Raw genomic sequence first — 27676 nt, 5'->3', positions numbered from 1 at the left:
AAGTTTGAGGCCTTTTGTTCCTCAATTTTATTCACACCAAAAATCTGACACGAATTAGTTTTATCTGACAAGTTTCAATTGTTTTGAACTAAAAGACGGTGAAAGGGGGAAATCAGGGGAAATAAATTATCGGACGCGGCTGATTGACGTAACTATTACTCAATATATTACTCATCGAGCTTTAGAAAGAGATAATCGGCAGTTTCGACTTTGTAGAATATCTCTGTCGCGTATATACTTATGTGACGTTTTGTCCCTTATCAGTTTCAATGACAGCCAAAACTAACAATTACTTATCTCTTTCTTATTTTGCTTTCTAACCGTTACTTACTTTAGTTAAAACGAGACAGAGCTATATCTCTCACATATATCTGTCTCGTTTTAACCCAATCTTAAGTAACAATTAGCGACTCTGAGTACGGCTGTAAGCCTCTGTACTTAATATATTTTACTACTGGGCACTGTAATAATTTGCAATGCCGTATCAATGCAGTTTTTTATTAAATTAATAATTCTGTGCCGCCCAGTCACGTAACGCATGTGCGTTTCAATCCTAATTCGTCACACAGAATATTTTGTTACTTTAATTTTATAGGTAGGTAGATTATATATCAGAGTTGAGCGTGTACTTATGCTGTATTAAGTTCAAATTAATGTTGTTTTGTACAATACAAGGAACCAAAAGCTCAATTTGCTATAATCTGCTGAAACAGACTAATCCGTGCAACTTGCAGCATTGCGACATGCACCGTCGCCCTCCTACTTTTTTTTATTCAGATATAAGTTAGCCCTTGATTGCAATCTCACCTCGTGGTAAGTGATAATGCAGTCTAAGATGGAAGCAGGCTAACCTGGATGTGGTATGGCAGTTTTTTATTAAACCCACATCCCTTTGGTTGCTACACGGCATCGTACCGTAGGGCGGTAACTAGCCACGGCCGAAGCCGACGCACGTTTCGCGCGGCATCTCCTCATCGGACGAGCATCCTCAGGAGATGCAGACCTTACAAAGTAACGATCATGACAAATCGAGGAGGGCGGGCGGTGCATATCGCATGCTGCATGTAACATGCAGTGCAACAGTTGCACCATACAGATTTGTCTGCTTCAGCAGATTATAGCAAACTAGCTAATGCCCGCGACTTCAATCGCGTGGTATTAGGTTTTTAAAAATCCCGTGGGAACTCTGATTTTCCGGGATAAAAAGTAGCCTATGTCACTCTCCAGGTATTTAACTATACCCATGCAAAAAATTCCGTCAATCCGTTGCCCCGTTGCGACGTGATTGAAGGACAAAACAATAAAGCAACAAACAAACTAACACACTTTCGCATTTATAATATGGGTAGTGATTAAGCTTTTTAACCGACTTCAAAAAAAGGAGGAGGTTCTCAATTCGTCGGAATCTTTTTTTTTTAATGTTTTATATATGTTCCTCGATTACATTCTTTTTTTGTTTGAAAGGGTACACTTCAAAGTTGGTCCCATTTAAATTTGGTGAAGATCTGATGAACATCTTCGAAGATAGATACTGGAACTCCTCAACGGATAAGAGTAAATTGCTCGCGATCAGTGTAATAGCTTAGTAAACAGTAGATTTTTAACCAGTCATAGCATAATTCCATGGGCCCACTAAAAATTGTGAAATAAAAAAAATTTACAAAAATAATAAAAACCGACTTCGATACACAAACACTAAAAATTGAAAAATAATTTAATTTATTACCGAATATATTATGTATACAAGAGTTAATATAGTTCCATAATAATATTTTTTGGGGTCGGTGCCAATGAGGTGCCATTGTGGAGTCTCATAAAAATATGAAGTCTAGACGATTCGCGCAGCTAAAGCTAATTGGCTTCTTTATTCTTTAATAGTTTTAATTATTAGCAATATGATACCTAAGAAATATTACAATAAATTATTGTAAATAATGTGCATATTAGAGTAAATGTAATTTATACGTATTGTTAAATTTGTAATTCTTTTGAAAATAAACTTAAGTCGTTTTTTAAAATGTTTTGTTTTATTTTAAAAATCATCATCTCTACCCATCGGTGGCCCACTACTAAGCACAAGTCTCCTTTTAAAAATAATTACGTCGATTCATTGCGGCGTCATTGAAGGACAAACAGGCACTCTTTCGCATCATTAGGTACCTACTCGTATTATGTCACTACCTATTGTTTGTCCTTCAACACGCCGCAACGGACCAACAAATCGACGTGATTTATTACATACTAGAGGATGCCCGCGACTTCGTCCGCGTGGATTTGGGTTTTTGAAAATCCTGTGGGACGTCTTTGATTTCCTTTCCAGGATAAAAAGTAGCCTGTGTCACTCTCCAGGTCTTTAACTATTACTATACCCACGCAAAAATCACGTCGAGCCGTGGCTCCGTAGCGATATAATTAAAGGACAAACCGATAAACCAACAAACCAACACACTTTCCCATTTATTATAATATGGGTAGTGATTACGCAGAGCATATGAAAATGAAAATGAAAATCTTTTTTATTCGTATAAACTTTCACAAGTGCTTACGAATAGTCGGATGCATCTACCACTGGTTCGGAATGCCTTTCCTGCCGAGAAGAACCAGCAAGAAACTCGGCGGTTGCTCTTTCAAATATTTGATATAGGTACAAGATTATGCCATGTATAAAATAGTATTTGCAGTCTTGTGCGTTGCTGGAACGAGCTGCAGGTCAAATCCACGCTCTTTTATCATTTAGATAATCTTCAATTGTGTAATATTCTTTTTTCAGGAGCATATTATTTTTAATAGATTTTTTAAACTTGTGCAAAGGTAAGTCCAAAATAGTTTGCGGGATTTTATATACCTACCCTGAGGACCTTGTTCTGAGTCCTTTTCGATACATCGTCTAAACCTACGTGCGTGAGTGGTAGCAATAATTCTTTCACACAATCGACGTTTCGGGCTCCTAGCACCCGCTGATAATGGGTATTGGAGAGTAATGCTCGCCATTAAGCCTCGTCTATTATCGGCTCATTATAGCTGTATTTACGACTGCGAGCCTCCTGAACCCTCGTTTTACCTAATTTGTTAAGTTACATGTAGTTAAATGAAAGTAAGTTGTTTGTTGGTAGATAGGCAATTTATTTTCACTTACTAAATGAGGAGATCCGTAGGAGAACTAGAGTAACTGACCGGGTTGCGAAGCTGAAGTGGCAATGGGCAGGGCACATAGTTCGGAAAACCGATAGACGTACGGGTCCCAAGATGCTGGAATGGAAAGGCGCAGTGTTGGAAGAACCCCCCTCCCCTACTTTTTTTTTTTTTGATCACGTAAATTTCAATAATACATTTTAAAATAAACAGTTCGCCATCCTCTAGAAACTGTTAAAGTTTATGTGGACGGACGACATCAGACAAGTCGCAGAGAGCCGCTGGAGACATGTGGAAGTCCCTACAAGAGACCTATGTAACAATCCGTCCAGCAGTGGACGTCTATCGGTTGATGATGATGATGATTACGACTCACATATTGGTCCTAACCTCAGCTTCTGGGCCGTATGGTGTTAAACACGAAGACACTTTTCTTCCCAATGCCACTTCATATTTTGTCCGATAATAATGCGATGGCTCTTTCCGGTTGATTGCCTTTAGTGGATGGACATTTTAAATTCTAAAAATAGATTACAGAAGAGAAGCTCTAAGTATAAGTACTGGCTCTAACAATAATTCTATCATTTACCGCCGAGAATTTTAATAGAAGTTCCAGTTAGTTCCAAAGGTCGTTAGCCCCACTGGACGCGCGCCAGATCCGACGAGCCGCCCGAAATTATCCTCTCAACGTGGAAATGCATAATAGGCTTAATTTATTCCGCTTTAGTCTTTACACTTCAGCGTGAGAAAGAAAAATAGTTTTTAATATTCGTTAGTGCATTTATCCACTTTTCATTTTGGAGCAAGCGAGCTGTGCGGGATGATAGCATTTTTTATCGCTTTTGGATTTTGAAATAGGTATAAGGGCACGCACTCATCCGATCCGAGTTCGTGAAAATACGTTCCTTTTTGTTTTGTATGGGAGGTTATGACATACTAGCTGATGCCCGCGACTAAAAATCCCGTGGGAACTCTTTGATTTCCCGGGATAAAAAGTAGCCTATGTCACTCTCCATGTCTTTAACTATACCCATGCAAAAAATCACGTCGATCCGTTGCACCGTTTAATCCCATCAGGCATCATTTAATCCCATCTTTTATTTAAAAGCCAAGTTGGTTGTTAGATTTCCTTACATTTTTTAAAAGTTACATGTGAAGTTTATATTTAAGTATATCTTCTCTATACATATATAAAAATGAATCACTGAATGTGTTGCTGATCGCAAATCTCGAGAACAGCTGAACCGATTTCGCTAATTCTTTTTTCATAATATTCCTTGAAAGTAGGTACGAGAATGGATCTTACGGAGAGAAAAATTTAAAAATTTTGAATCGACTGTTAGGCGGAACGAAGTTCGCCAGGGCAGCTAGTCTATAATATAAAAATGAATCACCAAATGTATTGCCATCGCAAATCTCGAGAACAGCTGAACCGATTTCGCTAATTCTTTTTTTATAATATTCCTTGAAATACGAGGATGGTTCTTACGGAGAGAAAAATTTAAAAAAAATTAATCGACTGTTAGGCGGAACGAAGTTCGCCGGGGCAGCTAGTGGTAATTTTTTTTTAAAGAATATTAGCCATGTAAATGACTAATATTCCCCTTTCCTCTCCAACTAAGCATCAGGCTTGTGCTAGGAGTAGGTACGACAATAGTGCAACCAAGTGCAACGGGCGGGATTTGAACCGTCGACCTTTCGGTTTTCAGTCCACTCCTTTACCGGTTGAGCTATTGAGGCTCTACAAAAAAACATAACAGCTCTTCCTTGGAAAATGTATTCGATTGTATTTCCTTTCTACCGGAAAAATAAATGAAAGGAATCCTGCGAATGCCGTGTAGTGAATGCATCCGTGATTCTGTATCCTCTCGTGCGTGGAAACAAGCTACGAGAGCGCTACGAGTTTGTCGATTATTCGCTGACTTGGAGTCGTTGCATGTAGCGGCTTTGAGCGTAGCGGGAATGCTACAGCATGTAAGCTACGACATTCTCGTATTGTAGAATTTCTTGGTACTACATAACTTGAATAATTTGTTGAAGTCTATATGTTTAGTTACTGAGATTCTAATGTCGCTAACATTGTGAATTCAATCGTTGAAACAAATTCTGAAACATAAATCTGTATAAGGAGAAACTGATGCTAGTAATTTTCTAACACCAACGTCCAACCCATAAAATTCCAAACCCCTGCCAGGAATTGAACCTGGGACCTCCCACTAATAAGACCACAGTGCTCACCACAGGGGTGTCACTGCTAGTGCAATAAAATAGTCAATAATTAAAAAACAGCTTTATTTATTTACAACATCTGTTATGTTTGACAGATACGATAAAACTAAAACAACATTCAAAATGTTACGTGATTCCATTGTTCACAATGTAAACTGAAATAAACTCACAGGAGAATCAAATGTTAACCTCCATTTCCACAGGAAACAATGTGAAAACTATAAGTACTAAGTAATTTTAGAGTATTCGCATCCTCTTCTTACTAATGTAATACTGAAACTGAAAAGGACAGACGCAGTTTGACAGTTTTAAATTCTATTTTTAGATGGTATAACCCGAGATTTTAGCGCACAGTCGCGAGCCTACTGTTTAAATTTGTAGCGTGCACTAAAATTTAGAGTCTTTAATTGTAAATTTTGTGTTCTGTCCCTTTTTAGCATTGTTAAAAAGAAATGGAAGCAGATACTCTAAATTTAGTTTAGAGAAAGACAACGGAATCGGTGCCATTGTTGCAGTTGTAGAAGCAACTCAAGCAGATCAAAACAAAATATTATAAACAAAATATTTTATATAGTTTTAAAACATTAATATACATTCGAAACAGAAAATGCAGCGTAAATGCAGCTCTTAACCCATACTAATATAAATGCTAAAGTGTGTCTATCCACTAAGCCGATTTTGATAAAATTTGACAGAGATATAGCTTGCATTCCGGACCTCTTTTTGGAAAATCAAAGAATTCCCACAGGATTCCGATCCCAAAACCGAAAGTTACGAGAACGAAGTCACGGGCATCATCTAGTAAATAGTAATTATTACTTCGTTTAAAAGTTTTACAGTTCATAAAAGTATTGAAAAATATTAGCTTTCTTAAGAACAAGCTGATCAATTACGGAAAAGTTGCGTCAATAATTGCTATAAACTCAATTGCTGTGATTGGCTGAATTTATGATATTCTTACTGAAACTGTATTGAGTTTAGTAATAGTGAGACTTAAAGCCAATAGTGAGACTTACAGCCGTACTCAGAGTCGCTTAATCGTTACTTAAGTTTAGTTAAAACGAGACAGAGCTATATCTCACACATAAATTTGTCTCGTTTTAACTCTGTAACGATTAGCGACTCTAAGTACCGCGGTCAGTCATACAAATATGAGTGCGATTGTAACATTGTAGAGCATCTAAGGCTGAGATCTTTTTTTTGAGCGCAGTTTGACTTAAAATGAGACAGGTTTATGTGAGAGATATAACGCTGTCTCGTTTTTTTTTTTTTTTAGTTTATAGACTAGCGCTTGACTGCAATCAGACCTGGGTGGCAAGTGATGATGCAGCCTAAGATGGAGCGCGCTTGTCTAGAAGATACCTATTCACTCTTGTCTTGAAGCTACCCATATTATAATTCAGTGGGAAAACTGATGCTGGAACGGTGTTCCAAGTCTTGGCTGTTGGAATTAGAAATGAGGAGGCAAATCGCTTCGTACGTATCCGTGGAATTTCAACTACGTATGGGTGCACACCTTGGCGATGCCTTGCGGTACGATAGTAGAAAGGTGAAGGAAGAACCAGGTTGAAAAGTTCTTCGGCACACTCTCCGAAATATATCCTGTGAAATACCGATAGTCTTAAGTTTAAGCTAAGTCAGAGTGCGCTCTATAGATCTCACCCTCAAACTACGCCAGTAGGGTGTCGAGTCTACTGCAGTGGTCCTTGGATGGATCCTCGAAAGTCGTCTTCATGGAGACGGCTTAGCTAAAATGATGACATCGGGTGCTGATCGCGTGGTCTCCGCACTCATCGGACGACGGTCCGCTAGTATTTTCTTCTCTGTATTAAATAAATTAAAGTTTTAGAATACTAAAAAGACGAGCTTGGAGATTATCATTCAACCTTGAACAGTGAGTTAGCAAATCAGTCCGCTGGTAGGCTATCTGATGTAGAGTAGAGTAGAGCTTTTGAATCGTCAGATAATTTACCACTGGTTCGAAATGCCGGTCCTACCGAGAAGAACCACCAAGAAACTCTGCGGTTGCTCTTTTTAAGTTTTTACAATGTTATTATACCATACTGTACAAGCAATTGCAGCCCCGTGCATTGCTGGAGCGCGTCAAATCCAAGCTTTTTTATCGTTTACATAGTCTTCGACTGTATAATATGCTTTTTGATGTATTTTTACCTGACAACATTTGTAAAATATCTTACGTGTTTTTCTCTCCTGTTCAATATGTGGTCTAACTACTTCTATGATGATTTCGGAAGGTTTGATCTGAGGTGGCGAAGGCCGAGCTGTACTAGGGCCGGAGTATCCAAACTTACTCAAACCTCTGTTGTTTGAGGAACCTACAAAAATAATTTAGTTTGGAAAAGGGTAAAATTAACTAAATAGAAATAAAAGGAATAGAAAGGTAAACATAAACGAAAACAGAAACAGAAATTGAAATAGAAGTAAATATAAAAATTTCAACGATGCAAACTTGGAAGCTCGGATATAATCGAGAAGTGAAACTGTACCTTTGGCTTTCAATAATCTTTAACAATAAAACATCGCTTACCATTCGAACTTTTTATAGGCTCGGTATCAAATAAACTTTCCCTGGTCTGACATCCAGACTGTTTAATATTTGGAACACCGACTGTTTCAACGACTGGAACAAAAACAGAATTGAAATAAAAATAGAATAGAAACAGAAATAGATTTTTTTAACGTTCCAAACTTGGATTAGAAACTCTGATAAGCAAAAAGTAAAACACGAAGCAGTAGCTGTGGCAGTAGCAATAGGTTTTGTAAGATCTTTGACAATAAAACTTCGCTAACCTTTAGAACTTATTATGGGCTCAGTATCAAATAAACTTTCCCTTGTCTGACATCCAGACTGTTTAGTATCCGGAACACCGACTGACATTTCTCTCGCTTCACTAATTTGATTCCGCTCTTCACTCTCTTTCTTTCTTAAGTTTTCTTGTTCTTGCTTTATTCTTTTTTTCTCTTTGCGTTCCTTTTTTACGTCTTCTATATCTTTGTATTTTTTTCTTCTTGTTCTTTCATCACTTTCTATTATTATACCCTCGATTTCATGAAATTCTTTTCTTGTCTTTCCATTATGTTCTAATCTTTCATCTTCTGTTTGGGAGACGCCATTTTCTTTACCATGCCATTCTCCTTCTTCAAAGTCTAGATTAGTTTCTGGTATAAAATCCGAGTCTATACTTGATGGCTGAAAAGTTCAGAATATTAAGTAACGTTTGTCGACATAGTTTTGTCTGATCTAAGCTAGGACACTGTATTAATTATTGTACCAGATTTTTCCACTCACAGGCAAACTGTGGAACCAGCTCCCTTCGGCTGTGTTCCTACTAGATTACAACATGGGGTTATTCAAGGGGCGGACCAACAAATTTCTGAAAGGCCAGCAACGCATTGGCGGTTCCTCTGGCGCTGTAAATGTTCATTGGTGGCTCGTTTCCTCGTTATTTTTACTTTTAAAAAGACACTCACGCTTAAGTTCTGCTGCAACTTCCTCTGCTGTTTGAACATCTCATTGGTTTGGTTGTCTCTCTCTAGGCTCGCTCGCGGCCCGATATCGCTTTGCATTCGCTTCGCATCGAGTAAGAGTTGACTTCCAAACATGCTGTCTAATTTGTCTTCACAGGATTTGCTGATCTGCTCCTAGAAACGTACAACTTTATTCTTCGAGAAAAGAATCTTTTGTTCGTAATATAAGCTTAAGCGGAAATGCCAGCATATTGATTGTTGTGGTACCGTCCACGTTGGTTAGCAAGTTTCGTAACCAGCTACGAAATTAGATTTATACTTCGTTTTTTCGTAACTGGCTGTTAATCAAGAATATTTTATCCGGGTTCGTAACGGAATATAAGATTAATGTCTTTTTGCAACTGGTTACTTCGAAATGACGTAATTTTAATCTTATTCCGTTATGAACCCGGATAAAATATTCTTGATTAATAACCAGTTACGAAAAGACGAAGTATAAATCTTATTTCATAGCTAAGACCTCATTCCACCCTCCTTTTTCTACAACTGCACCGCACGTCACCGTAAACAATTTCACCCTCACCATCTGGGTGCCTGATGCACTTGGACCGCTCGTTGTACCAGATCCTTTTTCCACTCATATGCAAAATGTTGAACCAACCCGCTTCGGCGGTGTTCCTACTAAATTACTACATTCTGTATGTATGAAAGTCCTATGTTTTTGAAGTTACAGACGTGAAAATCGACATTTAGGTTATTCGCTTTCAATAATTAAAATCTGTAAATGTAATTTTGGCTAATCCCCCCTTAAGGGTGCTTAAATAGGAGATGAAAGTTTGTATGAAAAAGTTTTAATTATTCTTATTGTTAACTTAAAGTTTGGGACTTTTGAAAGGTAGGTTCTCTCTAGAGGGTAGATGTCAGCCAAGATTTTTTTTGGCTGGTTACGAAACATTGGTTACCAACGTGGACGGAACGTTTGATTTATTAATATTCAAATGAGAATTAAAGTACGTTTGTTTGGTGCGCGCTACGGATGAAATCCTCTTAACCTCAACGTTTTATTAAAATTTTCCATCATTTGTGTCTGCAATATTCTTGGCAATATTATTATCCCGCCTTTACACGTCATTATTCGCTTGTAGCTTTGAAGTAAAGAGTTATAAAGAGCGTAGGCCCCTACAGGATACAATTACTCTTTTTTTGAGTGCTACATTTTCTTTGTGTTGAGGAATAAGGCCCAAATATCATACGCTGTACGAAAATACGAGCTATTGTCTCTAATTCGACTTTCATAATAAAGCGTAGAGCAAATACAACTGGGTAAAAAGAGTATGTAGATAAAATACCAGAAAAATGTTATTATGTTTTTATATTTTTATTTCGACGTTCAAATTGAAATTTGAATAGAGAGTCAAATTCAACAAAATGGCAGCGTATATATGGCTCGCTTTTTTGCGAATGTGTAAGAGAGACAAATTGTGGCGAGAGTTGGACCATTGCGTTTACTATTTCTTTTACTCGACGTGTCCAATACCGACAGTTATGTCCAACTTATACTGTGAGACAATACGTAAACGTTGATCGTAAGGAGCAAACGAAACGATTAACGATACATGCGTTGTTCAATCTTATACTAACGGTACTGTTAAGTTTTAACCATATTATACACATATGTAAGTGTTGAAAATAAAAAATAAAATAAATAATACTTAATTGCTAATTTAATAGCCGAACAGGCCAAGAGGCGCAAATATGAAAACCTCGATGGGAGCTTCGTATTCGTGCCTTTTGGTGTGGAGACCTTGGGGCCGTAAGGGCCGGGGGCTCGAGCTCTTTTTGAAGAAATTTCGAAAAGAGTTATCGAGTCAACCGGGGACCCGAGAGCTGGCAGCTACCTTGGTCAAATAATTAGTTTGGCCATCCAAAGGGGTAATGCTGCCAGCATCTTGGGTACAATGCCTCGCTGCGGTGGTCTCGACGAGGTTTTAGATTTAATTTAATTTATTTTAGTTTTAATTTAATGTTGTTTTTTTTTTAGATTTAAGTTTATTAATAGTTTATTTGTTAACCATTGATAATAAAATAAATCTTAATATTTAATAGTAAGTAAGAAAATTAGAGTTTATAATCTTTGGCAATAACTATTTGCTAACCTGTAATTTGTAAACCTTTCAACAAAAGATGGGGAACTGTAACCCATGATGGCGTACCTAACGGGGCTCACTAGCACGGGTCTCCTCTCATAATCAGAAGGGTTTAGGCCTAGTCCGCCACGCTGGCTCAGTACGGATTAGCACACTTCAATTTTAAAGAACTCTCAGTCATGCAGGTTTCGATTCCTCACGATATTTTCCTTCGCCGTTAAAGGAAGTGATGCTAATAATAATTAATTGCTTGGAATATTAAGGAGGCTCACGTCTCAACAAGGCTAACTGGCGCGGCGGGGTGATTACGTATCTCGCGACAGGCTTGCGACAGACGTAAATCTCGCGATCATTGCTGTCAAACGTCCGGCTAGAGAGAGACAGCAATAGCCACAAAGCAAAATAAAAAGAAGAGGAAGAGAGACAGCAAATAAACTGTTGGATTGCTACTGCTGTCGCGTTGCTGTCGCTACTGCAACTTTTTACGTAATCACCCCACCGCTCTAAGCAAATTTTTAAGTTACCTTAATAGTCTTGTGGTCATTGTACAGTTTCTTGATGCACTTGTAGAGGAACACAAAAATAATGCCAGAGAGGATGACGCAGAAGACGCTCACGATTATCTTGATACGAGGCTGTTGGATCAGGGATTCTGTTGTGTGCTGCAAGGAAAACATTCATATGGACGCTGACTTATTACTACTTTGGAGCCACAGACCCCCACCTATGGACGCCTAATAGCCGGACACCCCCGCGGGGTGATTACGTAAAACGTTGCAGTAGCGACAGCAACGCGACAGCAGTAGCAATGCGACAGTTCATTTGCTGTCTCTCTTCTTCTTCTTCTATTTGGCTTTGTGGCTATTGCTGTCTCTCTCTAGCCGCTGTTTTGACAGCAATGATCGCGTGACTTACGCCTGTCGCAAGATACTTAATCACCCCGCCGGACGGGCGTGGGCCGACTTTTATGCTAAGCAACTATCTAAGCTTGGTGATTCGCGTGATTATTTTACGAAATAATTTGCTTAGTATTATTTTCAACAAACTGATTATGAAACCACATATTGATTTTAAAATACCAATGCAAGTCCCACTTATGAGTGGATTTAGTGTTTTAGATTTTTGAATCCTGTGGGAACTCTTAGACTTTCGGGCATAAAAAGTAGCGTATGTCACTCTCCAGGTCTTTAACTATAACTATGCAAAAAATCACGCCGATCCGTTGCTCCGTTACGGCATGATTGAAAGCAAAACCAATAAACCAATAAACAAACACACTTTCGCATTTATAATATGGGTAGTGAAGCCAATTTTTTTTCCATTAATTTTATGTACGGAACTTTGCCAAGTCTTGAGCATTCGATTCATAGATTCCCGTTCCGAGCTTATTCAAATACCTAAAGCGCTTTATTCACCATCCATCTTGCTGTACGTCCCGCCAAGGCCATGCACGATGCACGATGCAATAAGACCGTGAATAGGCTTGACGTACGTCGATAATTATCTTTTTTTTTTTCATTATAGGTATACGCTTGACCACAATCACACCTGATGGGAAGTGATGATGTGGCCTAAGATGGGACGCGTTTACCTAGAAGATGCCTATTCACTCTTGTTTTAAGGGTACCCCGGTTGTAATTGGTAGGAAACACATATCGCGGAAGAGTATTCCAAACCTTAGGCATACGTATGACGAAAGATGACGCAAAACGTTTCGTGCGTGTAGATGGAATGTCGACGACATAAGGATGGAAACTCGCCCGACGTCTTGCGGTTCGGTGGTAAAATGGTGAAGGGGGGACAAGATATCTGGATGTGCACGACCAACTTTGCATCCAGCGAGCGCCCCCACCACCGCCCGCCTCGTGGAGATAGACAGTGAAAAGCGCGGACGTACGTCAGAGTCGTACTGCGTCGTGCATGCTTGATCGTGACTAGACTTGCTGTACATCAGATTTTACCATTTAGAGCTTGTGTTGCAACGTGAGTGGTCGTCTCTCTCGTTTAAATACAGAATAAATATTCTGATCACGCTTGATGTGTGCACGATGGTCTGTAATCTGTATGTAGACATCCAGCACCGCGGCCTTGAGCTGACGTACAGCCGGGATGGATGGTGAATAAAACGCTTAAGTATGTTTTACCTTACATAGATCCTTCTCTTCGTCGGCCTTGAGCCTGCAGTTCGCATAGTTATTACATCTCAGAGAGATGTCGATGCAAGTGCCGTCTTGGCAGTCGAATTCAGTTTCCGCGTCGCATGTATCTAGAAAAGGATTTCAATTTAACCTTCTAGTTTAGGGCTACTATGTAGACTGATGTAATCTAAATATAAATATATCAAAGAAAAAGGTGACTGACTGACTGACTGACTGATCTATCAACGTACAGCTTATAGTACTGGACGGATCAAACTAAAATTTGGCTTGCAGGCTATTATGACGTAGGCATAATAGATATATTTAAGCTGTTGGTTTTCGTGATAAAATAAAAATAATTTAATAAAATAGATTTGTGTAGCCCACTCGGACGAAGTCGCGTGCATAAGCTAGTCTCTTTCTAAAGGTCGAAGTAGAATATCTCCTGCCGGCTAGCGTATGCGCTATACCTATACAGGATGAAGTTTTAGTGGTTGTCTTCCCGCGGCAGAACGATTTGCCCTCAGTAGTACTATTGAAATTTTGGGTTAAACTTAATAAACAAAAATGTTTTTGTTTTGAAATAATAATAAGAAAAAATCGACAACTCGAAGGTGTCAGAAACAATAGTAACTCCCTTGACGTAACGTGAATAGTAGGTAGGTACATCCACTCGAACCGCGCTGCCAATAAAGTGAACAAGTTTAGAGCAAAATAAGCTCTCGCGCGTAGTGATACGGCATAAACTAGCCTGCGCGCACGCGGTATCACTATTGGTTCGAGGTCTCATTCGATTTTTGTTTGTCTCGATTGTAAATTTTTCATTTTTGACTCTAATATTTTTTTATATTTATAAATCTATTGTAATACCACGACAAAATCATTTCGCTTCGGGAAAACAACCAATAAGTTATATAAGATTCTATACTCAGAAGAATTGTATGGTCCAACTTACTATTTTTAGTCAGATCCAAGATTCGGAAAGCAGTGAAAGTAGCGTCTATGTAAGTTTTGTCTTTTTGCTCCTTAGCCGCATAAAGACGGACATGCATCCTGTGGCCATCGTCGTCATCATCGGCGGTGCCGCCTGACTCGGGGCCCGTGGTGGCGACTGGACTGGCCACGGAACCGCAGAAATGAGCTAGTCTGTGAAAAAAATATCTTTAAACCACTGATGAAGAGTTTTTGGTATGCCACCCATATGCCAGTGGCGTTTGCAGAAACAAGGCGGCCATTTATATGATGCTTTGTCGCATCATCGCGGCAGAGTGATTCGCTATACGGGTTTCGTACTTAATCGGTAACCAGTGGCTCTACAGCGAGCCTGACTCGCACTTGGCCGGTTTTTTTAATACTTTAAATTTTTCTCTCCGTAAGAACCATCCTCTTACTTCAAGGAATATTATAAAAAAAAGAATTGCGGTTCAGCTGTTCTCGAGATTTGCGATCAGCAAAGCAACACATTCAGCGATTCATTTTTATATAATATAGAGATTTGAACTTTATCTTGTAAGTATATAAAACCGCAAGCGAATTTTACCTACGCGAATAATAACAAAATACGTCATATTGTGATATTTTACAATTTAGAAATTTGATTTTAAAAAATACGTACTTTTCATCGAATTCCAAAACTTTTCCGAAAACTTGAACGAAATTTTTATCACATTCATTGGGCTCTCCTACAGTGTAAGTGGTGAAATTGAGATAGATCTGAAAAAAGCCAAATTATAAAATAAATACTGGCTAGGCTAAAATACTTTTTAAATCCCAAAATTAAAGAGTTCTGGCGGGATTTTTAATAACCTAAATACACGTGAACGAAGTAGCATGCATCAGCTAATCCATACCCATACCTAATATCCATACTAATATTATAAATGCGAAAGTGTGTCCGTCTATCTGTCTGCTAGGCTTTCACGACCCAACAGTTTAACTGATTTTGATGAAAATTTGTACAGAGTTAGCTTACATACTGAGGAAGGGACATAAGCTACTTTTTATCCCGGAAAATTCAAGATTTCCCATGGGATTTTCAAAAAGTCACGGGCATCGTCTAGTAAATTATACTTCGATTTCATGCTCAAAATCATCTTCAATCAAAATCAAAATTATCAAATTGAACTCATCTTCAATTATTCCTAATAAAGGTTTTAATTTTTAAAGTTTAAACTTTTAGCTGAAGTTTTTAGTAGTTATATGAACTCTATAATATAGAAAATTTAAAAAAAAAAACTACTTTATGTCCCGCTGGCACGTCGATACTCCAAAGGTAATCCAGGGCTTCATCTTCAGTCTCAGCCTGGCAAGCTTTATTCGTATCGTTTGAATCAATCCTGCCGTACTTGCCCGTCAGGTGCGTCACACATGACTCCGGAACGCTGTCTGAAATCAAAATGAATGAATGAATCAAAGATATACTGCTCATTACGCCATACTTACGCACTAAGTTACGATATACATTCTAGAGGAATCCCACGACTTCCATTGCGTGAATTTAGCTTTAAAAAATCCCGTGGGAACTCTTTGATTTTCCGGGATGAAAAGTTGCCTATGTCAATTTCCGGGACGCAACCTACCCCTTTACGGTTAAACGGATGGGCCTCTAAGAATCCCATGGGAACTTTTTAGCTTTCTGGGATAAAAAGTAGCCTATGTCCGTCCCCGGGATGTAAGATAGCTCTGTACCAAATTTCATCAAAATCGGTTAAGTTGTTGGGCCGTGATAAGCTAGCAGTATCGTAACTACTTCGTACTTATAATACATTCGACTTTATAATAATTTCGTATTTCTAATACTATTTCAAAATTCGACTTTAGTATTTATAATATTAGTATGGATTATATTTTACTAGAGATATAGAGGATTTAGGTTTTTCAAAATCTCGTGGGAACTCTTAAATTTTCCGGGGTAAAAAGTAGCATATGTCCTTCCCTGGGACGTAAGCTAACTCTGTACCAAATTTCATTAAAATCGGTTAAACTGTTGGACCGTGCTAAGCTAGCAGACAGACAGACAGACAGCACACTTTCACATTTATAATATTAGTATGAAAGTATGGATTAATGTCAACTCACAGCTCGTGTCCTTTGGTATGAAATCGATTTGGATTCGGAAGCCCTGATATTCTATGGTGTCATCCGAATAAAACTTTAACCATGCGTAAGGGCCTGTAGTGGTGATTTGCGGTGGGAACTCCTCTCCGCACAGTTTCCCCAAGAGATCGTAGTAACCTTTGTCACCATCGCGAATCTAAGTAAAATAATTAAAATCAATAAAGATTCTGTGGATATTATTGATATTAAGATGTTTGGAGATCATGGCATTAATAAAATAATGAAAATAAAAAAAAACAATTTAAAAAAATTTCTTACTTCTAAAAAATCATAATCACAGTCCGGATGCTCTTCTATATGGAACATGTCAATGAATGTCAGCTGGACTACATGTCCTTCTTGACCTGGAATAAGTTTCTTATTTATAAAAATATCTATATTACAACCAAAGACGGTATTATCTCAGAAACATTATAAATAACATAAAGTTTTAATTCAATCGGATAGACGATATAAGTCCCGCAAATTGCTTATGCGCGTGGCCGCCATTTTAGTGCCGTCAGCACTAGACTGAAGTTTGGAGCTGATGGTATATTTCTACTTAATTATAAAATTAACTTAAATATACAATATTATATTATTTTTGTGATTGTCATATTTATATTCATACGCTGCAGCTTATCGTATGTACTATACCACGGTTCCACGGAATTAAGTTAGTATACGACTCTCTCTGTTGCGTAATCCCATATAAATGACAGAGACAAATGACAGACGAAAATCTCAGTAGGCGTCAACCATTTTGAGACACCAACCAATCGCATATATGAAAAAAACATTCGAAATTCAATTCGAAAATATTTTCATAAGCATTCGGAATTCAATTCGAAAATATAGTTTCGTTTGTGATTGGTTGGTGATTCAAAATGTTTGACGCCCAATGAGATTTTCGTCTCTGTCATTTGTATGGGGTTACGTAACAGAGAGAGCCCTATTCTAACTTCTATTTTTGAGTATTACTTACCACGTATTACTGTTGTACAATAAGTACTGCCGGAATAGTTAACATTATCGTTATCCCCAATATGAGGATGTGATAAAAACACTTTGCCCTTTTCATAAGTGAAACTGTCACATTTGCTCACTTTTTCTTCTCTTTTGACTCTCTTTCCGCGTGAAGAGTTATTACTACTTCTCAATTTATTAACATTATCACTATTAATATCTATATGTCTATCTAAAATATCATCATTCTCCGTGTAAATTTCATCATAGTTTTTAACATTATCAATAGCATTCTCTCTTTCTCTATACTTATTGGTTTCATATTTTAAATTATCTACATGGTTCAGCCTATCATTAAAAACATTTAACACATTGGTCCTAGTACTTATTCTTGTATTGTTATCATAAACATCTTCTTTAATTAACTCTTGTATAGTTTCCTTTACGCTTTGCATACTTTTATGTTTGGTAGTATTATTATCAGCTGTTAGTTCTGATATTAGGCCAACGGAAGAACAAACTAGAACAAAAAGAAATATTTTTGGATTAGCATTTTGAATGAAATTGATGATATGCAACCAGAGAGGTCATGCAGCTTGTAGCATGCTAGAGACTCTTTTCCTTGCGTTTAATGTTTCCTTATAAATAATTTTTGGCTGCTTTTTTATTTAATTTATGTTTTTTAGGGTTCCGTACCTCAAAAGGAAAAACGGAACCCTTATAGGATCACTTTGTTGTCTGTCTGTCTGTCTGTCTGTCTGTCTGTCTGTCTCTCTGTCCATCTGTCTGTCAAGAAACCTACAGGGTACTTCCCGTTGACCTAGAATCATGAAATTTGGCAGGTAGGTAGATCTTATAGCTGAGCTGATATTTGGGGAAAAATCTGAAAACCGTGAATTTAGGGTTAGATCACACAAAAAAAATTAAATTGTGGTCATGAACTAATAATTAGTATTTTCAACTTTCGAAGTGAGATAACTATATCAAGTGGTGTATCATATGAAAGGTCTTCACCTTTACATTCTAAAACAGATTTTTATGTATTTTTATGCATCATAGTTTTTGATTTATCGGGCAAAATGTCGAAAAAATAGGACTGTATTACTGAACCCTCGTTGCGCGAGCCTGACTCGCACTTGGCCGGTTTTTTTACTTATTTACGTACTTACCAAGTGCCAAATACAGCACAACTACTACCGGTGATGTCATTGAATTATTTGCCAGTACGACCGTCTCCTCATTCTCAGCGAGCACATCAGTTCTAAGATGGGTTCCACTTCCATCCACTGGTACTAAAAAAATTCACTTCACTTTATACTTGTCTTTTTTGTAGAAGTAGATTTAATGTAAACCTTCTTAAAATATTAGTGGACTTTTAGCACAAAATGTTTTGTGTCCAGTATCTGAAACAAAAATAGACAAATCTTCAAAATTATAAAATAATAAAAATATATAAAACAAAAGTTGTAGAGTACATCAGCCTTCTTGGCTGCAATTCAAGTTTAGAAAATAATGTACATCGACCTTTAGAAAGAGATAGCGGTTTTCTAGTGCGTTGTCTTTGTCGTTGAGACTGACAAAACGTCACATAGGTATTATGACAGAGACAACGCTCTACATAGCCAAAATCTCAAAAGCATACTGTAAAAAGGTGAATCACCAAGTGTGAATTGAATAGAATTTATTCAACATAACTGAATATGCGGTGTGTTACGTATTTTAAGTAATTAAAAATCATCTGCTTTAGCGGTGAAGGAAAACAATGTGATTAAGAACATTGTCGGACTATGTTAATAAACTCATAGCTAGAACCCAGAGCCGTAAGGCGAGTGAAAAATATCAAATGTAAAAGTTTTTTGCTTATGTCAAAATGTCATGTGTGGGTTAAGGAACTTTGTGAACTTTGTTAATTAATGAAATAAAACGAATAGAAACATCTCAATTGTGTATTTAATAACAGTATCGTAATATAAAAGTGATATAGTGCTACGCGAAATATATGATTACTTCAGCCAGGATGTATTTGGAAATTTAGAGGAGTTTTATTTAGAATTTAAGACAGAATTAAAGGAAAAGCTTGAGAGTTTTACTGTGAGACGACAAAATGATAGTTCTTTCAATAGTAGTAGTGCCAATGGAGAAAATCATAGTATAAAATTACCTAAAATAACTTTGCCCACCTTTTCTGGGAAATATATGGAATGGCCTACGTTTCATGATCTTTTTGAGTCCCTTATTCATGAAAATTCATCATTAACTGACGTAGAGAGGTTACATTACTTGAAAACACACCTTTCTAATGAAGCGGAACAACTACTGCGGCATATACCCATTACAGCGAGCAACTATGAACAATGTTGGACACTACTAAAATCAAGATATAACAATAAGCGATACATAGCTAATAGCATATTAACTAGATTAGTGGGACAAAAGGCATGCTCAACGGAATCCTCACACGGGGTGAAGCAAATACTAGATACAACGAGCGACTGTCTTAATGCACTTTCAAATATTGGAGTGGATGTTTCTTCTTGGGATATACTTATCATTCATCTCACTGCGCTAAAGTTAGACACTGAATCTAGAAAACAATGGGAACAGAAAATTAGTAATCATTCAGATGTTTTACCTACACTTGTGGAATTCAAATCATTTCTGGAGTCTAGATTCAGAGCGCTTGAGTTTTTAGAGCCAGTGAGAAGGGAGAACACCAAAGAGAAGGTTGAGAAACCAAAGGCATTTACGGTTACAGCTACACAATGCCCCTTCTGCTTAGAAAATCATTTATTGTATCAGTGCAAGGAATTTAGTAAGACGGGTTACACAGCACGGCGGGAATTTGTGGAAAAGAAGAGGCTTTGTTTCAATTGTTTGGGGGATAATCACCCGGTTTATCGGTGCAGAAGAAACACAGTTTGTAAGCGGTGCTCCCGTCGACATCACTCGCTTTTACACCCTGAAGGGACTACGAGCTGTGCCACTAAGGCTGCAAGCACGAGTGGCGGGCTCGAGGCAGTGCCACAAGATGTTTCTATGGAACAAAGTGATACAAAGGGAAGTGAGCAGGACATTACTAAAATCGCTACACATTTTGCTAACAATTCAAACTGTTTAACTGGCCATGTAATGCTGGCTACGGCTTTAATTAAGGTTGATTGTCGTAGAAGTAGTTATACACTTAGGGCGTTACTGGATCAGGGTTCTCAGGCCTCATTCATTTCAGAGCATGCGGTACAATTATTGGGGCTCCGAAAACAACCTGTCAAGGGTTTAGTTTCAGGTCTGGGGGGAGATCAACTTAGTATGGAAATCAAATATATGGTTACTTTTAAAATACAGTCTATTCATAACTCATGTAATTTTAATATTCAAGCTTATGTTTTAACAAAATTGTCATCCACATTACCTGCATACCAGATTAAAATTACTGATTGGCCTGAAATGTTACACTTACCATTAGCTGATCCGGACTACGGAAAGCCTCAAGGAATAGATGTGTTGTTGGGGGCAGAGATTTACGGTCAAATTCTAGTTGATGGTTTGAGGAGGAATCCAGAGGGCACCTTGACTGCTCAAAATACATTGTTCGGTTGGATTCTATCTGGTCGTGTGTTAGACTCACCAGATAATTGCTTCAATAATATTATCAGTATGCACATTCAAGATGACTCTATTAATACATTACTTCGTAGGTTCTGGGAGCTCGAGACTGAGGTACCGAAGGAGCTGATGTCGAAAGAAGATGAGATGTGTGAAGCGTATTACAGTTCAAGAACTACTAGGGATGGCAGTGGTCGTTACTGTGTTAAGCTACCTTTTAGGGAAGCAGATCCAAAGAGTCAGTATGGAGAATTTAAGAGTATTGCGGAGAGAAGATTAAAGTCTTTAGAGAAGAAATTTGAGAAAAATCACTTCTTGAAGGAAGAATACACTAAAGCAATGAATGATTATATAAACTCAAATCACATGGAGCGTATTACTGAAGAGGCAGAAATAGAAAAGCCTAACTGTGTTTATTTGCCTCATCATGCGGTGATTCGGAATGACAAAACTACTTCTAAGGTTAGAATAGTTTTTGACGCTGCCTGCAAGGGAATCCATGGAAAATCATTAAACGATGACTTGTTAGTGGGTCCTAGATTACAACCAGACTTGCGCCACCTCATCATGAGGTGGAGGACTCATGTTATCTGTTTCACGGCTGATGTTATCAAGATGTATCGCCAAATTTTGGTTGATAAGGCAGACACCGACTATCAGCGCTTGTTATGGCGCGAGAAACCGGACAGTGACATAGGAATCTATAGGATGTTAAGAGTCACATTCGGAGTAGCATCAGCACCGTATCTAGCGGTTAAGACTCTTCAACAAATTGCAAAAGATGAAGGTCACGCCTTTCCCCTGGCAGCTGAAATCGTAGCAAAAGACTTTTATATGGACGACTGTCTATCGGGTTGCAAAAATGATGAGGAAGCTTTGGAAATCTATCATCAGATGGTTGGTCTTTTGCGAAAGGGAGGATTTGAGCTTCAGAAATGGATGAGTAATAGCTCTAAATTAATGGAGCTTATTCATAGTAATGCGAAAATAACTAAAAGTTTCAACACAAATGATGAAGTGGTAAAAATTTTAGGTCTCTCTTGGAATGCTACTAAGGATGTTTTTCAATACACGGTAAATTTACCGAAGCAACCCAAGTCAGTAACTAAACGAGTTATTTTATCTGATATATCTCGCCTATATGATCCATTGGGTTGGATCGCTCCGGTTGTTATTCAAGCGAAGATATATATGCAGAAGCTGTGGCTGAAAGGTCTTTCATGGGATGAGGAAGTACCACGGAGTCTTTTAGATGAATGGATTAAATACAGAACCAGCTTACCTTTATTGAACAGTTTTGAAATTTCTAGATGGATTGGTGTTTGTGACTCTGCAAGCGTCGAACTTCATGGATTCTGTGACGCCTCCAATAGTGCCTATGCAGCAGTAACTTACCTGAGAGTGGTTGATGAAGCCGGTGTTCATGACGTACAGTTAGTAGCAGCACGAACCAAGGTGGCGCCGGTGAAGCAAGTTTCGACACCACGCTTGGAGCTTTGCGGTGCGGTGTTACTTGCTAAGTTACTTTCAGAAGTGTCCACGGTGCTTAATATACCCCAAGCGAAATTGTTTGCATGGACTGATTCAACAATTGTTTTGGCCTGGTTGAAAGGAGAACCAAACCGTTGGAAGACATTTGTAGCCAACAGAGTCACCGAGATTTTAAATGTACTCAACAATGATCAGTGGAGCCACGTGCAGTCTGGAGATAATCCTGCAGACATGGCTTCTCGGGGTCTTACTCCAGAAGAATTGATGAGTCAACAGCAATTTTGGATGCAGGGACCTCAGTGGCTGCGGGAGGATAGTATTCCAGTTTCTAGTAATGTTACTACAGACACTCACTTGGAAGAAAAGCAAGTTAAGTCACACATGGTAACTGCGGATACAGTTCAACCTATGGCAGTGTGGGATAAATACTCTTCATTGAAGAAGTTAATCAGAGTCATAGCGTATTGTAAAAGATTTATCTCAAAATTGAGGAATAAAAATACACAATTTTCAACTCATCTTACAGCAAGGGAACTAGACGAGGCTACCACAATGTGCATAAAGCAGTGTCAAGCAAGTGCTTTTCAAGAAGAAATAACTCAATTACTTAAAGATAAATCTGTAAAGAGATCCAGTAATACCTTTTCCTTGTGTCCCCTTTTGGACAAGGACGGAGTTATGAGAGTTAGAGGACGTATTCAACAAAGTAGGGAGGATTATGACACCAAACATCCAATCATCCTACCTTATGGACATCATATATCCAAGCTTATAGTGGCCAACGCACATGAAGAGACACTGCATGGAGGTCCACAGTTAACGTTAAATTACATTCGCTCAAAGTTTTGGATTATAAATGCTAAAGGTTTAGTACGGCAACACATTAAGAAATGTCTTAGATGCACTCGATATAGTTCCTCTCACCAACATCCTTTTATGGGAGAACTACCAAGTTCGAGAGTCCAACCAAGTCGGCCTTTTAGTAAGAGTGGTGTGGACTACGCCGGCCCTGTGAATATCAGGATGTCAAAGGGTAGAGGTTGCAAAAGTTATAAGGGATACATTTGCCTTTTTATTTGCATGTCTACAAAGGCGATTCATCTGGAGGCGGTTACAGATTTAACCAGTGAAGGTTTCCTGGCCGCATTTAGACGATTTGTGGCGCGCCGAGGAAATTGCCAGGAAGTTTGGAGCGATAATGGTACGAATTTTGTCAAAGCTGCCAAAGAGCTGCGTAAATTGTTTCAGGCAGAAGATTCCACGGTGATGAGTGAAGTTGCTGCGTCTCTAGCTAACAATGGCACGGAGTGGCATTTCATTCCCCCACGGGCTCCAAATTTTGGGGGATTATGGGAGGGAGGAGTGCGCTCCACGAAGTACCATCTAAAACGGGTTCTGGACGGAAGCACTTTGACTTTTGAAGAGTTATCTACTGTTCTGGCGCAAATTGAGGCATGCCTCAATTCTCGCCCCATGTATAGGTTGCCATCAAATCAAGCAGACTCCTCGCCCCTGACTCCAGGTCATTTCTTGATTGGTGAACCCCTACTGACCGTGCCGGATCATAAATATGAAAATTGTAAAGTCAGTAATTTAAGAAGGTGGCAGATGACACAAAAAATGGTTCAGCAGTTTTGGCGAAAGTGGTCTCAGGAGTATCTTAGTACTCTACATAATAGATATAAATGGACTAAGATTATTCCCGAGCCTAATGTAGGTGACATTGTTTTAGTGAAGGAAGATGATCTCCCTCCGTCCAAATGGTTACTTGGTAGAATAGAGTCTAAACACCCTGGTCCAGATCAAATAACTAGAGTAGTAACTTTGAAGTGTAAAGGATCTAAATTTAAAAGACCTGTTTCAAAATTGTGCGTTTTGCCAGTAACAGACTAACTAAAATTTGTTGTATTGTGATTGCTTGTGAAGGTTCATTGTGTTTTCATTCAATTTAGTTAAAGTTTCATGTTTTAGATTTATCTATGTATTTTGTTGTTTTCTTATCTTCTCTTATGTATCTGATGATTGTGAATTTAAGGACACCTTAGGTGTCCTTGGTGGGCGGCATGTCGGACTATGTTAATAAACTCATAGCTAGAACCCAGAGCCGTAAGGCGAGTGAAAAATATCAAATGTAAAAGTTTTTTGCTTATGTCAAAATGTCATGTGTGGGTTAAGGAACTTTGTGAACTTTGTTAATTAATGAAATAAAACGAATAGAAACATCTCAATTGTGTATTTAATAACAGTATCGTAATATAAAAGTGATATAGTGCTACGCGAAACGTTCAAACATACTGATACTGAACACATACTGATTAAGTGCGTCGCTAGGTCGCTTGATACGAATAGATTCGTTAATTTTTTTCACATTATCCATTCTGAAAGCGAGTTTCTTTGATATAGCACAAGGCCGATGTGTCAACGCACGTGGTGGCCCAGATTAGGGCCCGCCCCCGCTAAATTGGTCTATATTTAGCTTCCATAATCTAGTGCAGTGACCTTAATAGGTACTTGCAAGTGGGAAATAAGTAGTTCGATTCCCTATTGAACCATTTTCTAATGCAACAACATCTTTAGGTTATTTTATGCATTTTCGGAACTATTACGTGGTATAGGTAAGTCCTGCAAATTGCTAATGCGCGTGGCCGCCATTTTAGTGACGTCAGTACTAGACTGAAGTTTCGGGCTGATGGTATGTTTTTATTTCGGCTGACGTCAAAATTACGTCGTTTCGATGATAATGAGGCATGATTCCAGCGCAATAGCAATTTGCGGAACTTATACAACACCATAATATTTCAATGACAAGTTGAACAGGCATGTAGAAGAACGATTTCAAATTTTCCTTGAATCGCGTCAAAGCGACGCTTCTCGCAAAGATGAGCAAAGTCTCCCACTGGCTTTGTGCCAGACATTCCGTCGTCTAGACGATAGGTATCCCACGAGACAACTCGTCATTTTATACACTAATTAAACGCTGAGCTCTCTATATGAATGAAAGATTTATAAATTTCATTTTAATTATAGAGTTATGACATTTATTGGCTATATTTTTTGTTAATTTCTTAGCGAATTTAATTTAGAAATTAATATTCAATTCTAATTGACCATGTCGAGTTTTGGGCCAAATGCCAGACTGAGGGTGAAATTTATTGAGCGCACTCTGACTTTGCTTAGACTTAAGACAGAGTTAAAACGAGACAGATGTATATCTCTCACATAAATCTGTCTCGATCTTAAGTCTGAGCAAAGTCAAATTGCGCTCTATAGATCTCAGCCTTATATAGACGGACTTATATAGATCTCTGTCATCAGTGGTGCAGATCATTGACCACAGTCAAGAATAAAAGTTCCATAAACTTTTACCTATGCTTATAATACTGTAATGATTTTATTTTTGTCAATGAAAAAACTGAATAATGTATACATTTTGAGACACACACACACTTGCCTTTAAATAGGACAAGAATATTAGCCAATTTAATAGCTGACTAATATTCCCCTTTCCCCTCCAATTTAGCGTAAAGCTTGTGCTAGGAGTAGGTACGACAATAGTGCAACGAGTGGGATTTGAACCGGCGACCTTTCGGTTTTCAGTCCGCTCCTTTAAGCGTTTAGCTATCGAGGCTATACTTTTGACATGATACATAGCACTAAAATAATTGTGAGTGAGATCTCTAAATGGACGCACTATACATTTGAACACTGTCTATACTCTATAAACAACAGCAATATGATTAGTTTTTTTGGCATGGCTTTATAGTGATTGATAATAAATTGTCTAAAACCTGTTTAATTCAATAGTTTTATTGCTTATATTTATATTCAATAATATTATAAGCAGCTGATAGATGAACAATAAAGGAGAAATTGACCTCCCTTGCATTGTTACATATATCCGCTTAAAATACTTCTCAATAAATTAATTGAAAAGTTTTTATGATATTCTTTTATTTTATTAATGAATCCCGCGTCGTGTTCATTACACAATGCGCGTGCGCATAGCTTGCTATGTGAGCCAAGTGGGAGTAGCCTAAACAATACGTAGACTATACAACATGACGTGTTGTGACAGATAGTGAGTAAACATTCATCTCAAAATAAAAGTTCGTTGAGCTAAAAACACAATTGAGGTTTTCTTTGACTTGTCTAAAGCATTAGATTTTAAGATTTTAAACCTCAATAGCTCAACAGTTAAAGGAGCGGACTGGAGAAGTCGGTTCAAACCCCACCCGGTGCACCCACCGTACCGACTCCTAGCACAAACTTTACGCTTAGCTGGAGGGGAAAAGGGGAACATAAGTAATGATAAACATGTTTAAAAGTCTTTAAAAAACAAAAAAAAATATTATTAGTAAGTACCTACCTACGTTTTGCGATATTATACGGATTGTGAAGCTGAAATGGCTATTGGCGGGCCACATAGTTAGAAGAACCGATAGACGTTGGGCTGTCAAGGTTATAGGTTAGGGTACAGGTACCTATTAGAATGGTGGCCTCGCACTGGGAAGCGCAACGTTGGCTAACTGAACAGCCAGGCGGCGCACGCCTGCGCCTTGCAAGAGACAAAATATTATGTCAAGCTGTGGACGTAAATCGGTTGACGATGATAACAACAACTACTTAGTAGGTACCTACTTACCTTTTAAAATAAATTTAATCCCTTAAGCGCATTAAAATGCGCAGCGTTCACTATGCAGATGGCATCATCTTAAGTCTCTGAGGGCCACCGGATTTACTGTACAAGACCGTGTTCTGTGGAGATCATATTTTCTAGAGGCCTTGATCAGCAGTAGACATCTGACGTTAAAACGGCAAAGACGAATCACAACAAAAAAAAAGTTTTTTCCACTATTGAATTCACTAAAAAGTAAAAAACACTAATAATAATTGGTCACTGTTCTGGCTATCACAATGATATGCGTCGTAAAGACGTAAACCTTGGAAACCTCATTGCTGAAGACGTTTAAAAACTATTCCCTACGATACATTTTTAAGAAATCTGCCTAGAAAAATATCCAATATCTCGAATACGTGATGACTTTCTTGGCAGTTACTTATAAGCAGAATCGACTTTCAATTCCACTACACAAATAAATCCCGTCACCACATTTACGAATATTCGGGAGCGTAAAATCGTTTGACCGATATTACTCAATCTACGTGCTCACGCGCCGAACGACGATGCAATACTGAAAAGTGGAAATTTCACTGAAAAACGTTATACTGATCTTCTGGGAATTGGGAATTGGGATAGTGTTGTCCCTTTCTAAAGCTTCGAAAGATGAAATTTAAGGAATGTCGGAGTGTTATTATGGGTTAATCATACGCAGAACTAATTATTTACAATCGTGTGTCATTTCCTGCATATTCTAAATATATAAA

At 38.1% G+C, this 27676-nt stretch overlaps 2 protein-coding genes across 2 annotated transcripts; one reads left to right on the top strand and one right to left on the bottom strand.

Moving 5' to 3' along the window:
* Nucleotides 1-5407: 5407 nt before the first annotated feature.
* LOC117983920 (uncharacterized) lies at nucleotides 5408-27469 on the bottom strand. The gene is made up of 16 exons (XM_034970563.2): nucleotides 27232-27469; nucleotides 26934-27154; nucleotides 18367-18600; nucleotides 17217-17717; nucleotides 16511-16596; nucleotides 16214-16388; nucleotides 15375-15520; nucleotides 14751-14848; nucleotides 14091-14281; nucleotides 13142-13263; nucleotides 11522-11659; nucleotides 8854-9024; nucleotides 8173-8572; nucleotides 7910-8002; nucleotides 7560-7697; nucleotides 5408-7184 (listed from the first exon to the last, which is right to left on the bottom strand). The coding sequence occupies exons 3-16, from the start codon at nucleotides 18404-18406 to the stop codon at nucleotides 7093-7095; spliced, it is 2391 nt and encodes a 796-aa protein (XP_034826454.2). The 5' UTR covers nucleotides 18407-18600; nucleotides 26934-27154; nucleotides 27232-27469; the 3' UTR covers nucleotides 5408-7092.
* Nucleotides 20642-24184, top strand: LOC117983919 (uncharacterized). Its single transcript, XM_034970562.1, has one exon. It carries the CDS (start codon nucleotides 20642-20644, stop codon nucleotides 24182-24184), a length of 3543 nt encoding a protein of 1180 aa, XP_034826453.1.
* Nucleotides 27470-27676: the final 207 nt, after the last annotated feature.

The sequence above is a fragment of the Maniola hyperantus genome, chromosome 7, assembly GCF_902806685.2.
Source record: "Maniola hyperantus chromosome 7, iAphHyp1.2, whole genome shotgun sequence".
NCBI lineage: Eukaryota > Metazoa > Arthropoda > Insecta > Lepidoptera > Nymphalidae > Maniola > Maniola hyperantus.
Note: the sequence above shows the minus strand (reverse complement) of the source record. Positions and strands in the feature narration are given on the sequence as shown.

Excerpts from the sequence above, each read along its gene's own strand:
- LOC117983920 (XM_034970563.2), bottom strand. The coding sequence starts at position 18,406 with ATGACATCACCGGTAGTAGTTGTGCTGTATTTGGCACTTG. Across the intron at positions 15,521-16,213 it reads CATACCAAAGGACACGAGCT|ACAGCGTTCCGGAGTCATGT; the intron begins GTGAGTTGACAT and ends TTTTGATTTCAG. Across the intron at positions 7,698-7,909 it reads GCCTATAAAAAGTTCGAATG|GTTCCTCAAACAACAGAGGT; the intron begins GTAAGCGATGTT and ends TTATTTTTGTAG.
- LOC117983919 (XM_034970562.1), top strand. The coding sequence starts at position 20,642 with ATGTTACACTTACCATTAGCTGATCCGGACTACGGAAAGCCTCAAGGA.